We start from the raw sequence: 15,508 nt of genomic DNA on the forward strand, positions 1-15,508 counted from the left end.
GCGATATTATGAAATGTTGGCAAATTTCACAATACCAGAGCTGCAACAATGTGGGTGCCTTCAGGATACCATATTCATGCAAGATGATGTGCCACCCCACATCCACTGTTGTGTTCAAAGATTGCTAAGGCAACACTTTACAGACAAATGGGTCATCAGCCATTGTTTCCAGACATCTTGGCCACCCCTATCACCGAACCTCACTCCATGTGACTTCTGGTTGTGGGATTTTTTGAAGAACCAGGTATATCGGGACGGATGTCAAACTCTGGAAGATCTGGACAGCATTAGATATCATGTGCTGGCTATTCCAGTTGACATGTTACATTGTGTTGTAGAAAATGCTGTTCTTCAAATGGAAACTGTTGTTGACCAAAATGAAGGACAAACACTGAACAATTGTAGCACTGTTCAAGTGATTTGTATTGCCACAGTGCCATATAGTGACGAATTTTTTTTCCAATAAATGGCAAGCGCATTCTTTATTGTACTTGTTGTCCAAATTTCTCTTCAGTACGAGCTTTAGAAATCGCTCCAGAGCCCTATACATAGGGATACTTTAATTTTAACAACCCTGTACTTCAGTCATACAGGAGCAACAATAAAGAAAAACAAGGTTTGAACAAAAATCCTTTAATATTAGTTAAAGACAAGTTAAGCAAACAAAAATAATTAATCTACCAAAAGCTTTTGGACGTACAGTAGTCCTTCTTCAGTTGGGGAATGAGTGTTATTATAAAACAAAGAATACTGGTGCCCAACCATGGTGGTTATGCAAAGTGAAATGCATGACATGGGTGCAGGTAACAATCAGTTGTTGGAAATAGAGGCTTGTGGGTGGTTGTGAATGCAGTGTTTGAGTATGAAGCGTGTGCCAATGCTTATCATTCTGGAGGTTAACTGCTTCCACGATGGGATGGATGCATCCTCCTTTATTCCGGTTAAAGGCACCTCAACAACAGGAAATGTGTAGCGATTCCAACCAGATGCAGATGGTAGTGTCAGGTTTGGCAGTTTATTTCAACACCATGACTTGGATCAAGGTTGTGCTGGAAAGACCAGAAGTGCTCTGCAATCGCTGAGTGTTCTGAATCTGCGGAATGGATTGCTCTCTGGAGATTGTTTGGAGATTCGATCTTGGAGTCTCCTGCAAGACTCCCAAACGCAGCTGCTAGTGCAGCACGGCCAGGATATGCAATAACTGAACTGCTACACCAAAGGGGGGTGAGATCAGCATTTTTACTAGTGAGAGGTGGGCCGCAACTTCCTGCCCGGTAGCTGAAAGCACTTTATCCCTTGGGCCCATAAGATTTTAGAGAGCTGTTGTGACACGCCCGGGTAGTAGGGGATAAAGGCAGTAAAGGTGGCATCATCGCTACAGAGGGGCCCTAGAGTGTGCTGCACGGTCACTTATCTAGGACACTGGCAGGGTAGCCACATCTAACCAGATCTGCTTTTATTTTAACAATCTCAGAATGCCGAATTTCATCCCCAGGGTGAGGAGTTCACCTGGTCATCATACAAGCGCAGAGAGGCTCCACAGTAGAGGCTCCTTGAGCATGACTGGTTGTGGGCCTCACAAACTGTCGTGAGTGATATCGGTCAGATTCCCGGACCACTTGGAAACAGTCTGGACCATAATGGAATATATGGAGGAGGAGGAGGAGGGGACCAGATCCCCAAGTTCAAGCATGAGAATAGCTTTGCTGATGGAAGTTAGCTGTTCTGCCCTGCAGTCCTCCAGTCACAGAACTCGCCATGGGTGTCAGGGCATTGCTGACACGTTTACCCGAAGAGACTGTCAATGTGATTTGCCTCAAGACTGGCAATTCTACAGCATGCCCATTCAGTTAATTCCAATCTTAACTGATGTCAAATCTCTGCTCTCAACTTGTTGAAAAGAGATAATTCCATCATCATCCTACCTGCAGATAAAGGATGCCATATGTCGTACTGAATCAACTGGACTGCCAAATGAAAGCCCTATCTCTTTTGTAAGACACCTCTGTCTATGAACCTGTGCACGATCCTCCTCCCATTAAGATCTTGGAGTGGTGAGAGGCCAAAGTCAACACTCTGGTCTATGGTTGGTTCAAGTCTGGTAAGATTTCTGAGTCAATGTGCTGGCGTTTACTCGCCTCCGGATGCCAACTCCCACAGTTCTACGGTCTGCCAAAGGTCCACAAGCCAGGTAACCCCTTATGACCTATCGTCTCCTGCTGTTTCTCTCTGATGTACGAGTTGTCGAAATTTGTCACCAATCTACTTTCACCTCTGGTAGGCAATACCGTCCACATGGTTTCGAACAGTGGAGAGTTCCTATATCTGGTTTCCGGTCTTACCATTTCAGAAGATCAGATTATGGCCTCATTTGATGTCGTGTCACTATTCAAGTAAGTTCCCATCCAACTAGCCATCAAGTGCACCAAAAAACTTCTCGATGATAACCCCCCACTCTGAGCAGCAGAACTTCACTATCTCCCAATGATGTTTGCGCTGCCTTCAAGTTGTTCCTGACTAGTGGTGTTGTCATGTTCAGTAAATCCCTCTACCATCAAACTCATGGTATGGCTATGGGTGCACCTGGCAGCTCAGTCACAGCAAACATTGCTATGAAAGAGCTGGAGGGTTGCACGTTCGTGAATTTTTCAGATCCAATAGCCTTTTGGTGTGACTATGTCAAGGATGTTTGTTGTCATTCTCCATGGGTCATGAGACCAGCTTTTGTGACACAACTCTCAATAGCCCTTTATTCAATTCACCATTGAACTGGAGTCGGGCAGTAACCTCCCCTTTTTAGATACTCCCGTGCGGGCACATGTTTAAGAACTTCAGTCCACCGCAAACTGATGTGTGCTGGCTAATTCACCAACTACTGGTCAGCACATGCCAATAGCCAGCTTCTTGGTACCGTGTGAGCCCTACTAATCCATGCCTGGACTCATTCCAGTTAAATGAATGAAAGGCATGATGAAATTGTTAAAATAAAAGCAGATCTGGCTAGATGTGAATACCCTACCAGTGCTATGGATAAGTATGACCTGCAGGCCTGTGAAGCACACTCTAGGATCCCCTGTAGCGATGATGCCACCTCCACACCACCTTTATCCCCTGCTGATCATGCCATGCATTTCTGTTATTAAACTTTTTTCTTTATTATTCAGAACAGTCAGAGATCGCAGAGCACTTCTAGTGTTTCCATCACAACCTCGATCCAAGTCACAATGTTGAAATTATCAGCCAATCCCGACACTACCATCTGAATCTGGTTGGAATCGCTACACATTTCCTGTTGTCGAGGTGCCTTTAACTGGAATAAAAGAGGATGCATCCATCCCATCGTGGAAGCAGCTATCCTCCAGAATGATAAGCGTTAGCACACGCTTCATACTCAAACCCTACATTCACAACCATGCCATGCATTTCACCTTGCATGACCTTGCTTTCACCTTGCTTGGTTGGGCACCAGTATTCTTTGCTTTATTATAACACTCATTCCCCAAATGAAGAATGACTACTACATAAGTCCAAAAGCTTTTGGTAGATTAATTATTTTTGTTTGCTAAACTTGTCTTTAACTAATCCTTAATATTAAAGGATTTTTGCTCAACCCTTGTTTTTCTTTATCCATTGCTCCTGTACAACTGAAGTATATATATTTTAAAATGAATCACAGAGACTTTTTCCAATTCTTCTTGGTATGTTCTTTTTCTTCCTCCAATGTCAGTGAGAGACTCAGACTCATTCCTAAAGTTACCATAAGTCCAAACTTGTTGACCTCAGTGGAGGGGGGAAAAAAAAGAGCTCCTAAGACAGTAAGACAGTAAAAAATATAATGCAGAGAGGTATTTCATAATAGCAATGTACGTTGGAACAACGTACATTGCTATTATGAAACAACGTACAACGTACAACGTTGTACGTTGTACGTTGTTCCAACGTACAACGTTGGAACAACGTACATACATTGTTATTATGCAATCTTTTACTTATATGTTTTCATATTTAAGCTAATATGAAATTGATGCAATTCTGCTATTTAAATTTTATCTATTATGATTTTTATAAACTTTCTGACAACTTTTAAATTTAAAAATTTGTAATAGAATTATTCAATGATAATCATACAATACTCACCAGTCGGGGTGGACACGCCAGTTAATTCCACGAAAATATTTCATCCCTAAACAAGTTAATGGATGCAATTAAATTATTTCATGGTAATATACAATATTAACAAATTAAAAATTTACAATAATAAAATAAGTTCAGTAATACTCATTTAACATCATTTGGGATCGTGCTATGCATTTCTGTTATTAAACTTTTTTCTTTATTATAAAAAATTTTCGCTTAATATATAATGTACATTACAAATATGATCGTCGATTACAAATCTAATTCTTTGAAGCTGTTTCTGATGATTATTATATTTATTGATGACATAGGTACTCAATTTGCCAAATCCAAAAATCATTGCTGATAATTGAAAAGACCAAGAGTTGCATAATCTAGCAGGGGTGGGGAATCTGCAGCTTTTTGGGGGACCAGTTAGGCCTTTTGTCTATTTCTTTCAAATGCAAAATCCACCTTTTATTTCATGACATAACACCAAACTCAAAATGTTTTATTTGAAAACAAAATGCACAAGGCATAATTCTTATGGGTTTTGGTAATTAACTATATAATATCGGTGTAAATACACCATAGTTAACCCATAAATTTGAACTACATAAGTAGTGTATAAGGCATCGTTTTAATTGTATCTCATATTGTGGTTGCCTTCACAACGAGATAGCGGTATTGCACTACTTCAAATAAATAATGCTTCTCTAGTAGAGAAGACTACTGTTATTTATTTTTCAGAGGATACCACCACCCAGACAATCGTTTTGGGCTTCATCATCAGTGGGCAGGCAGGCAGGCACCCTGGTAATGCAACATGCCATCACAGTTGGATATAACTTCGCAACTGTGATGGCATGTCTCCCCAGTGCTATAGGTTTCCAGTGCTTGTTTCCTTTAAAATGAATCTTCAATCAATCTGCCAATTTCATTTTTAATTTTTACAGGTTACCCGATTATGTCAAGAAATAAGAAAAGAGCATTAAAGAGAGAAAAGAGAGTATTCAATGAAGAATGGGAATTGCGGTATTTTGTTGTTGCAGTGAACTATAAAATGATGTGTTTGCTCATTGATGCCATATTGGCAACAGCAAAGAAATACAATGTATATCAGCATTATGCAACTCATAAGGACAACAAATATGCTAAACTAGAAGGAGAACTTTGAAAGTCTGCATATAAGAAAATGAAAGTTGGAAAGCAGCATCAGCAACAAGTATTCAAAACTACATCAGGACAAGGTGTTAGATCGAGAGTTTCGTATCTCTCAATAATCAGGCGGAATTAATTAACTACTAAATAGTTAATACTATTTAGTAGTTAATTATTTAGGTATTTAGTAGTTAATGGTACTAAAAAGTTTTTTATTGCTATGGCAGAGACAGGATGTCCAGTTGTTTTTGTGGGACGATTACCAAAAATGGTAGTGTCACTGTAAAATGGGCATTCTTGGATGACTTTGTGACGTAGAAAGAGATAATGTTAGTATATAAAAGGTTCTGTGAGGCACCGAGGGGGGACCTTTTTGGCTTTTCTAATGGAGACTGGAAAGAGAGTGGAACGTCTCGTCATCGTCATAGGTCTTGGCGATGTGAAGGAAAAACTCGGCAGTCAGTATCGCTCCAGCCTTAAGAATGGCCGAGGAGGAGCTGAGGCAAAGGAATCAAGGCTCAGAGGACCACACCCTAGTTTCCACCAGAGGGAAGGAGGTCTCATAAACTGTCTTGAAGCAAGAGATTTAACTGGTAAGCCATTATTTCATTTGTGTGAATGCAAACCTCGAAAACAACATCAACAGATACCATTTCAATGCTTCCTTCCTGAATATTTAATCTTTGTTAATTTAACAATGAAAGGAAATTTTGCACAGGGTTGGTGGTACACAGGAATCTTACAGCAAGGTTCTGTTGGAATAAGAAACGAGAGGGGTGAGACTGTTCGTATTATAACAGACGTAAGATAGTGTAAAGTAACGAGAACACCAAGAGCACTTTGTCTAAGGTTCTTCTGTTATCCAACCATTCTGTTCTATGTTGAAACGTTTTGTGAATGTTGTAGCTTGTTAAACCAGTTCCAATGATACTAGAATCCAGTATGTTATAAAGATGTTTTTGCCAATATAATATTATAATCCTAAACAGATTTATGTTGTTGTTATGAACAGAACCTGGAAGCAATATATATATACATATCTTTACTTTTACACAAATAACTAGACGGAGTGCAAGTCTGTACTTGTGTTCTTTTGCAATTATAAATGTTGTTACGTCATGTCTCATTCTCTCTGCCCATATTATCATACACCAGTAGAAACAAGTACGAACCAGTAAAGGTAAAAGCGGGGGGGGGGGGGGGGGGAGACACACTCAGCGATCACCCCAAAACATTAAATCACAACATGAAACCAATGCTGCAGCAATCAAGTGTCTAAAACAGCCCTTGGATTACTGAAAGCACGGGTTTTGTCCTAGCCAACAATCATCTCGGACAGAATAATTATCATATGAAAAGTAACAAGGTCATAAGTCAAGGGGAATAAACAAGAAAGAGAGGAAACTAAAGAGAGAGAGAGAGAGAGAGAGAGCCCCTGACAAAGGGATGACATCACTGAAGTGACACAAAGTAGCTTATATATACTTGGAAGAAGAGGTAAGCCATTTAGAGATGTGGAAATCATAAAAGAATGCATTATAGAAGTTGTAGGATGTTTAGATTTAGCTAAGGTTAAGAAGTACAAACAACTACCCTTTCAAGGAGGACCATACTAATCGGCAACATGAATTAGTCATAACAGAACAGCTTCATGCAATATGCCAAAGCGAAGGCATTTATTATTCAATAGCCTTGGATGAATCCACTGACATTAATGACTCAGCGCAGGTGTTATTTTTTATTTGTGTTATAACTGTGGATTTTTGATGTTATGAGGAGTTACTGGCTTTGGGTACCCTTACTGCCAGGACAGGTGGAATTGACATCTTCACCAACTTCAAAGAAAAATGCCATGAAGCAAAAACTGAATTTATGTAATTCAGAAAGTGTATGCACAGATAGTGCAACTTCCATGAGAGGAAAACATGAAGGATTTGTTGTGTTACTACAGAAAGAATTGCAGATCCAGATGCATTAGCATTAGTTGAGGCATATGATGCAAGAAAGCAAGCTTATACAGCATCAGCCAAAAAAAAAAAACTTGTTGCATTACTATAGAAAAAAATGGCAGATCCAGATACTTTGATTTTATTTCACTGTATCCTTCATCAGCAGAATCTGTGTACCAAATCTCCTGTTTTAAGTGACACATTAAATAAAGTTATAGGTACTGTAAACTACATTTGATCAAATACACCACAACATCGCCAATTTTGCAACATGCTTTAGCCATATCATTCTAAATTAGGGGAGAACTGAGGGGGGGCAGTTGCCCTCTGAATCACAGCCTTTTAAGATGCACTATTTGCTTGATGTTTGCGGAGCAGTCAGGTATGGGACATGATACTGCCATGGGGGATGTCTTTGTATGTGCGCGATGCAAGGAGTGTAAGGAAATCAGACGACAACACAGCGTTGTTATGGGCCTATACGAGAGCTTGAAGGACAGGGTGGATGCCCTCGAAGGATTACAAGTGAGGGGCCCATCAAGCTCTCAGCTGCCCACACCAATGCCAGAGCTTGCACTTGGTCATCACGCAACACAACGGCAGCCCCCCCAAGGCAGAATGCGCTGGTCCCAAAGGAACTAGTAGTTGTTGGTGACTCTATTGTCACGGAAACGAGAAACATGCTTTGTAAAAAGGATAGGTGGAACAGGACAAGGGTATGTCTGCCAGGGGCAAAGGTTGATGATGTAGAGCGGATATCATCTTTTAAGGGCACAAAAGGTGATATAGTTGTACACGTTGGCACTAATGATATTAAGAGTAGGAGACCGGCGGAATTACTTAGCAAGTACAGGTCACTGTTGAAAAAAAGCCGTGAATTAGGGTTGAATTTGAAAGTGTCTGCAATTCTGATTGTTTCAAATCTCGATCCAGAAAGCTTCTGGATCGAGTTTAGAATAATTTCTGTAATCTCACCCATGAAGGAAACTCTTTAAATTCGTAGATTTCAGCAGCTTTGGCAGCATTTCTGTAATATTTTCCCAGAATGTACAACTTTTTCATTTCATGAAAAAGTTGTACAATTTTTATTTTTTTATTCACCTTGAACAGATTTATATTGCGCTCCTGCAAGTTCAAGCTCAAGCTCAAGTCTGTTTTCAGAAAAATGTGAATGATGCAATTCCGCAAACAAAAGATGATTATTTGTTGGGGGTAAAAGAATATCATTCTCATCTAAATAATTTGAACAGTGGGCTTACAGTATAAGGTTGAGTAGATCCCATTGTCCGCATCGGGAATACCCCTTGATCTGCTCACTGTTGATCAGCGTGACTTCTCAGTATGTGGGGCAGGATGTTGGATAGGTTTTATGAGTACCACTAAGTTGTAGAATGGTAATCCCTTTAGCTCTCTTAATTCGTGCAGCAGCACAAATTGCCTGTAGGCCAGAAGTGTGAACAGTGCATACCCAGTTGTCTCTCCAAATTTGTTTGTTATATGAAATTTTTTGTAAAATGTAATTACCAAGGGGTATTCAAAAAAAACTGTTTGGTCCTTGAGGATGTCACAGACATTCTCTCAGATATGCCAGACAAGCTGCACTGGCTACCTGGGAGCCTAAAACGCTGATGGAACTGATATTCGAGTGATATTCAAGTCAAGTAGACCCAATTCCGGCAAGGTTTGGACGGTCTGTGGCAGCCAAATCCTCTGCTTGCACTTTCACAATGGTGTGACTGTTAGTAATCCTGGGTATAACCTCCATGCACAAGCACACTGTGGATGACCACCCAGGTATGAACCAATGTAAGCAGGGGTCGAGGTGTGGGCCCACATCATATGGGGGAATGCCATCCCTCTGTGTTACCAGGCAATACTAGGTGGCAGATGACAATCATCAACTGGTGCAATACCACCACTTTCTTATTGGAGACTGGAAGTGGTGGAACCCATGTTTAGTCTCCAGAGCTAAGTTCCGTTCAACCCTTCCACATCTCTTTCATCATACAGCATGACTGATGACTTTTGAGTTTATGATGAACATCATGGCGCGATCCAATCTGCCTTACATTTTGAGAGTACAGCTCTAAAACGGTGTTCGCAGGCTGGACGCTAGTTAGTACACTGGACCGAACCTATTGGTAACTCTTTAGGAAGCTTCCAGATCAGCTAGTGTATAATCTTGCTACCTCTACTCTGCCAGATAGTGACTGGAGGGAGTCTGAGAAGTGTGCATGTGGGGTGCATTGTCGAGGCCACGTTAGCATTAGCATTAGCATTAGCATTAGTAGAGGCATTTGATGCAAGAAAGCAAGCTTATGTAGCATCAGCCAAAAAAAAAAAAAAAACCACTTCCACTTCACCCCTCTGTTCGTTCAAAATACCTGTCCAGCTGAGCCTTAAACGTTTTTAGGCTATCAACCTCCACCACAAGGGATGGAAGTCTGTTCCACCAACCAACCACCCGCTGGCTAAAGGCAAATTTCCGCACGTCTATCCTACATCTGTCTTTCCTCAATTTGAATTTATGCCCTCTCAGGTGATTTTTCTGAGGTAGAGGAAGAATCCCATCAGCATTGAGCATGCTTAAACCATTCAAGGCTTTATACACCTCTATCAGATCACCTCGCTGGTGCCTAGTCTCCAGACACTGTAATTTGCAACACTTACCTTTCTTCGTAAGAGCACCCCTTTGTTCCATTCACTAATCTTGTTGCCCTTCTCTGTACTCGTTCCAGCAGCTCTACATCCTTCTTGAAATGAGGCCTCCAGACCTGTATACAGTACTCTAGGTGTGGCCTGACCATCGCCTTATACAATGGAATAATCACCTCCTTATCCCTGCTGGAAAAATTCCTGTATATCATTGACAATACTCCATGAGCTACTCTTGCAGCCCGTCTGCACTGTCCAGAGAACTTCATATCTGCCTGCACAACCAGCCCCAGGTCCCTTTCATTCTCTACCACTGTCAGTGTAGTACTATAGAGTTGATACGTTGCTCTGGGGTTGCTGTTTCCCATATGTAGTACTTTACATTTGTCAATGTTAAACTTCATTTGCCACCTCTCAGCCCATCTGCTCAACCTTTCCAGATCCTGTTGCAGCAGCATAGTGTCAGTAGTGTCCTTGACAACCCTACCTACCTTTGTATCATCTGCAAACTTCGACATTAAGCTTGATATACCATCATCAATATCATTTATGAATACAGAAAACAATAATGGACCCAACACTGAGCCCGGAGGGATTCCACTAATAACATTAGTGCACGACGAGCAGTGTCCATTGATTACCACTCTCTGTCTTCTCCCCCTCAGCCACCCCTTTATGCACAGCAGCAATTTGCCTCCAATGTCACACTGCTCCAATTTGTGTAGCAGTTTTCCATGTGCAACAGTATCAAAAGCCTTTCTAAGATCCAAGTATATAATATCAAAGTTATTCCCTGCATCCAGTTCTTTTGTGACTGCATCATAGTATCCAATGAAGTTGGTCAGGCAAGACTTCCCCTTAACAAAACCATGCTGTGTCTGAGCTATAACTGAAGTCTTGTCTAAATGATCCTGCAGTGCTTCTTTAACCAGTGCCTCCATTAATTTTCCTGGAACAGAAGTTAAGCTCACAGGTCTATAATTACTTGTGTCAGCCTTTGATCCTCCTTTGTGAATTGGGGCCACATTTGCACATTTCCAGTCTATGGGTACCTCCCCTGAGTTCAAGGAAGCTCTCATAATTATGGCTAAGGGTTTGCTTACTTCCTTTGCTGCCTCCTTTAATATAACTGGATAGATCCCATCCACCCCGGGTGCCTTTCTTGTGTTTATCTTCAACAGTTTCTCCTCCACTTTACTCCCAGTTATTTCAAGATTCTGTAGCTTACTGCTAGAGTTGAATACACCTCTGGCATTCCCCTCCCTGAATAACTCCTCATGTGAATGTTGATGCAAAATATTCATTTAGTTTGTTAGCTACCTGAGCAGGATCATCAACACTTGACCCATCAATATCAAGTGGACCAATCTGATTCATCCCCTTCCTTCTAGAGTTTACATAAGTAAAGAACTCTTTGCTGTTTTTCTTTGCATCCCTTGCCAAGGATTTCTCGTAATCTGCCTTCGCCTGCCTAACCTCCTTTGTAACTTGGTTGCATATCAACTTGTATCTATCATAGGCTTCTGTGTCATGTGTTAATTTGTATGTATCCCATGCATTTTTCTTCTCTGCCATATGTCTCATTAGTTCATCTGACATCCATTTTGGCCTAAACCTTGAACAATATTTCTTAGTTGGTATGTAAAGCCTAGTAGCTTCCAAGATAAGTTCTTTGAATGCTTCCCATTTTGAATTTGCTGTTGGTAACATCATCAGTTGGTCCCACTGTATAGAATTTAAATACTGTCTCAGTCCATCGTAGTCGCCTTCACGGAAGCAATAACCCTTCCCTTTACCCCTAATGGTAGTTACCTCTTTGAGTAAATCCCACTTCAGCACACTGTGATCACTGCCACCTAGTGGTTCATTTATCTGCAGATTCCTAATGCATGAAGAATCACTGCTGATAATCAAATCAAGAGTATTACTCCCTCTAGTTGCCTCCCGAACATGCTGATGTAGAAAACAATCATCCAATAAATCCACAAAAGCCCTGCTAGTGTGTGAGTAACCAGCCCCCAAAATCCAGTCAATATCTGGGAAATGAAAATCTCCCATTATAAGACACTCTGATTTACTGGCCCACTCTATTTCCCTGTACAGTTCCTTATTATACTCATCAGAGTCATTAGGCCTATAGCACACTCCTACTCTCAATTCTGATCTCCCAATGTTTATGTCACACCAAACTGACTCCACACTGCACTGTCCAGCGATGTCGACTGGCTTCACTTCCTTGGTTTTTATGTGTTTCTTAACTAATAGCATAACACCTCCCCCCTTCCTATCCTGTCTATTCTTTCTGTAGACGTTGTACTCCCCAAATTGCAGTTCCGCATCCCTTATATCTGTGTGACACCACGTCTCTGATATCCCAACAATATCTGCCTTCGATGTTTTGAGCAATACCTGAAATTCATCAAATTTATTTACTAAACTCCTAGCATTGGTGTACACGCAAGTATACCTGCACCTGTTTCTATTCTTAGCTACCCTAACACAACCCATGTGTTTACTTGTACCGCAATGGCTCCCAGCAGTCTCTGAAATACCATGCATCTTGTTTTTCAGGCTTCTGCTCATTCTAATAGAAGCAGTGCAAGAATCTCTTTCACCTCTGCCAGTGGCTACTGTCAATCTATTGGTCTTTGTCTCCCCCCAAGCTAGCAGTTTTCAGACCCACCTAACACTGCCTCGATAGCATCAGCAAATATTCTTGCACCCTTTCTATTTAAGTGTATCCCATCCCTGTAGAAGCAATCTCTCCTGTTAACAAGTACAGTCCAGGCTGAAAAAAATTCTACCCCTTGAGCCTTGCACAATCTTTCCAGGGCCGAATTGATCGACAAGGCTCTCATCATATACTCCCTCCTATCGTGTCTGGGCAGAATTGCAGACACTTTCAAATTCAAATTCAAAAACGTTATGTCAAGGATCTGGGTATATTCTTACCACATGTATGCCATATCCAAAAATTTCATTACTTCATACAGCATGTCCCACCCATTTTTTCTTACTATTGAATCCACCATGAATTGTCAAACTAATAGAGTAAACTTATCTGCGAAAAGATCTAAACCTCCCAAACACTTCCTAATTCATTTCACAAATATACGTGGTCTCAATTCTAATCTCAATGATGCCCATTTCCACTTGCATTCTGCCAAACCTCATGTACTTTTTCTGACAGAATCTCACTTATTGGTTGATTCAAGTACTGCTCATCTCAGTTGCCCAAACTATTCACTGTATGATTCCTTTCGCCTCAAAGGTGGTACTTGTGCATATGTCAGTTCTGATATTCCCTGTTAGAGACTTGGCAATTTGGAATCTCCTCTCTTCGATCTTCTCTGGTTTAAAATCTCTCTCACTCATCGTGTCAAATTCATCTGTCCTCCCGTTCTCCCAACTCCACTAATCACTTAGAGTTCTTTGACTTCCTCTCTTTGCAACTTTCCTAATAGTGAGGTAATTTTCCTTGGTGATTTTAATGTTCACAACTCCAGCTGGCTTCCATTTTCTAGTCGCACCGACCCAGCTGGCCGAGATGCTGAGGCTTTAGCAATTTCTAATGACCTTGCACAGATTGTTCATTTACCTATAAGAATACTGGACAATCCTAACCATGCAGTCATCACGCTTCATCTTTGGCACCTCAGATCACAACTTGGTGATTATCTCATCTCCAATGGAGCTTTTATCTCATGGCTATTCCCAACCTCATATTGTTTGGCCTTACAAGAATGCAAAATGGGATGACCTGAGAGATTTCTATTCTTCTTTTCCTTGTTTGGACTACTGTTTCAAAACTTCTGATGTCAACGTTTGCTCAGATCGTGCCAGTGAAATTATTCTTGTAGAAATGGAATCCTTTATTCCACACACCACTTTAAAATCTCATCCTTTATCTAAACCTTGGTTTTCCAATAAATGTGCTAAGGCTGTTCAAGAGAAGAATGTTGAATATCGTAATTGACTTGTTTCAAATTCTTCAGTTTCATTTTCTGCCTACACCAAAGCTCACAACAATTGTAAAGCAGTTATTAATCAGTCCCAACTAGATTTTGAACAGACAAAGAGTAGAAAACTTGCTTCTTGCCTTAATGGTAGCCGAGCATTCTCATCTCTTACCAAAACTATTAGCCGCAACTTTTGCCCATCTCTGTTCCCACCTCTATCAAAACTAGATGGTGCTGTTGTCAATTGAGCCAAGGATAAAGCTGACCTGCTAGCATCACATTTTCCTTCCAACTCATATATTAATGATCTTGGTAAAACACCTCCCACCATTCCCAAAACGCTCCATTCAATGCCTCGTGTGGTCTTCCGTCAACAGGATGTCAGAAGGATTTTGACGAATCTTGATGCTAAGAAAGCTCCAGGTCCTGATGGTATTTCTCCACTTGTTCTCAAAGCCTGTGCCCCTCAACTTACTCCTGTTCAGCTCTAAAGCTGAAACTCCTTTTCAGCTCTAGTTTGGTTCTTATTCCAAAGGTCTTTTTCCTTCTGCTTGGAAATTTGCTCATATCCAGCCAGTTCCTCAAAACGATGACAAGTCCCTGCCATCCAATTATTGTCTCATTGCAATTACTTCTACTTTTCTAAAGTAATGGAGAAATCAATTAACCGCCAACTCTTCAACTACCTAGAACTCTTCCGTCAGATCAACAATTGCCAGTATGGATTCCGTCAGTGTTGATCCACTGGTGATATTCTGGCTTATGTTACCCATTTATGGACAAATTCAATGGAAAAGTTCGGTGAAACACAAGCAGTTGCTCTTGACATCTCAAAGGCTTTCGATCGTGTTTGGCATAAAGGTCTTCTAAACAAGCTTCCATCTTATGGTTTGCCAACTGTTTTTTGTAATTGGTTATCCAGTTTTTTCTCTGACTGCTCACTGAGGGTGATGGTAGATGGTTGTCTGTCTTCTAACTTCTCCACTAATGCTGGTGTCCTCCAAGGTTCGGGTCTTTCCCCTACTCTTTTCCTTTTTTTTTTTTTTTTTTTTTTTTTTTTTTGATTTGGTAGTTGTTGGCGCATCGGCTTCTGTGGCCATATTGCACCTCCCAAGGTTTTTGCTGTACTTTGATCCAAGCCCGAGGCGGGAATCGAACCCGCGACCTTTGGGTTGCCGGGCAGGTACTTTACCCACTCGGCTAGCCCGGTCGGCTACTCTTTTCCTCTTGTATATTAATGACCTTCTTACATTGACTGGAAATCCTATCCATAGTTTTGCTGATGATAGCACATTGCATTCCACTTTCCATTTTGAAAAACCTTGCCCTGCTCAATCAGCTGCAACTTCTCGAATATCTGCTACCAATTCCTTAAATGCCGAACTCCAGGTAATTCTCTAGTAGGGCAAAGACAACTTAGTTGATTTCAATCCTTCTAAAACTCAGTCTTGTCTTATATCTCGCAAAAAGCATTCTTCTGCTCCTTTGCTTATCTTTGGTGACACTCCAACTTCTAGGCAAGGTGATATATCTCTTTTAGGGATTACCCTGACTTCTAATCTCTTTTAGCACAAGCACATTACAAATATTGCTTCCTCTGCATCTTAAAAACTTGGTTTTGTCTTTCGCTCTCGCCTTTACTTTTCTTCCAAACAGCTGTTCACTCTG

The 15,508-nt window shown here is 41.0% G+C and overlaps 1 protein-coding gene across 6 annotated transcripts in view; it reads right to left on the reverse strand.

The window, feature by feature from the left end:
* LOC150091205 (voltage-dependent calcium channel subunit alpha-2/delta-3-like) overlaps positions 1-15,508 on the reverse strand; it is a 1,918,419-nt gene that overhangs the window by 543,131 nt on the left and 1,359,780 nt on the right. For all 6 annotated transcript variants that reach the window (XM_090374703.1, XM_090374689.1, XM_090374699.1 and 3 more), the window contains one exon: positions 4,138-4,183. In XM_090374703.1, coding sequence (XP_090230829.1) covers positions 4,138-4,183 — 46 coding nt within the window. The remainder of the gene's footprint in view (positions 1-4,137; positions 4,184-15,508) is intronic.

This window comes from Mastigoproctus giganteus, chromosome 1 (assembly GCF_048544385.1).
Source record: "Mastigoproctus giganteus isolate SK-2022 chromosome 1, ASM4854438v1, whole genome shotgun sequence".
NCBI classification, from domain to species: Eukaryota; Metazoa; Arthropoda; class Arachnida; order Uropygi; family Thelyphonidae; genus Mastigoproctus; species Mastigoproctus giganteus.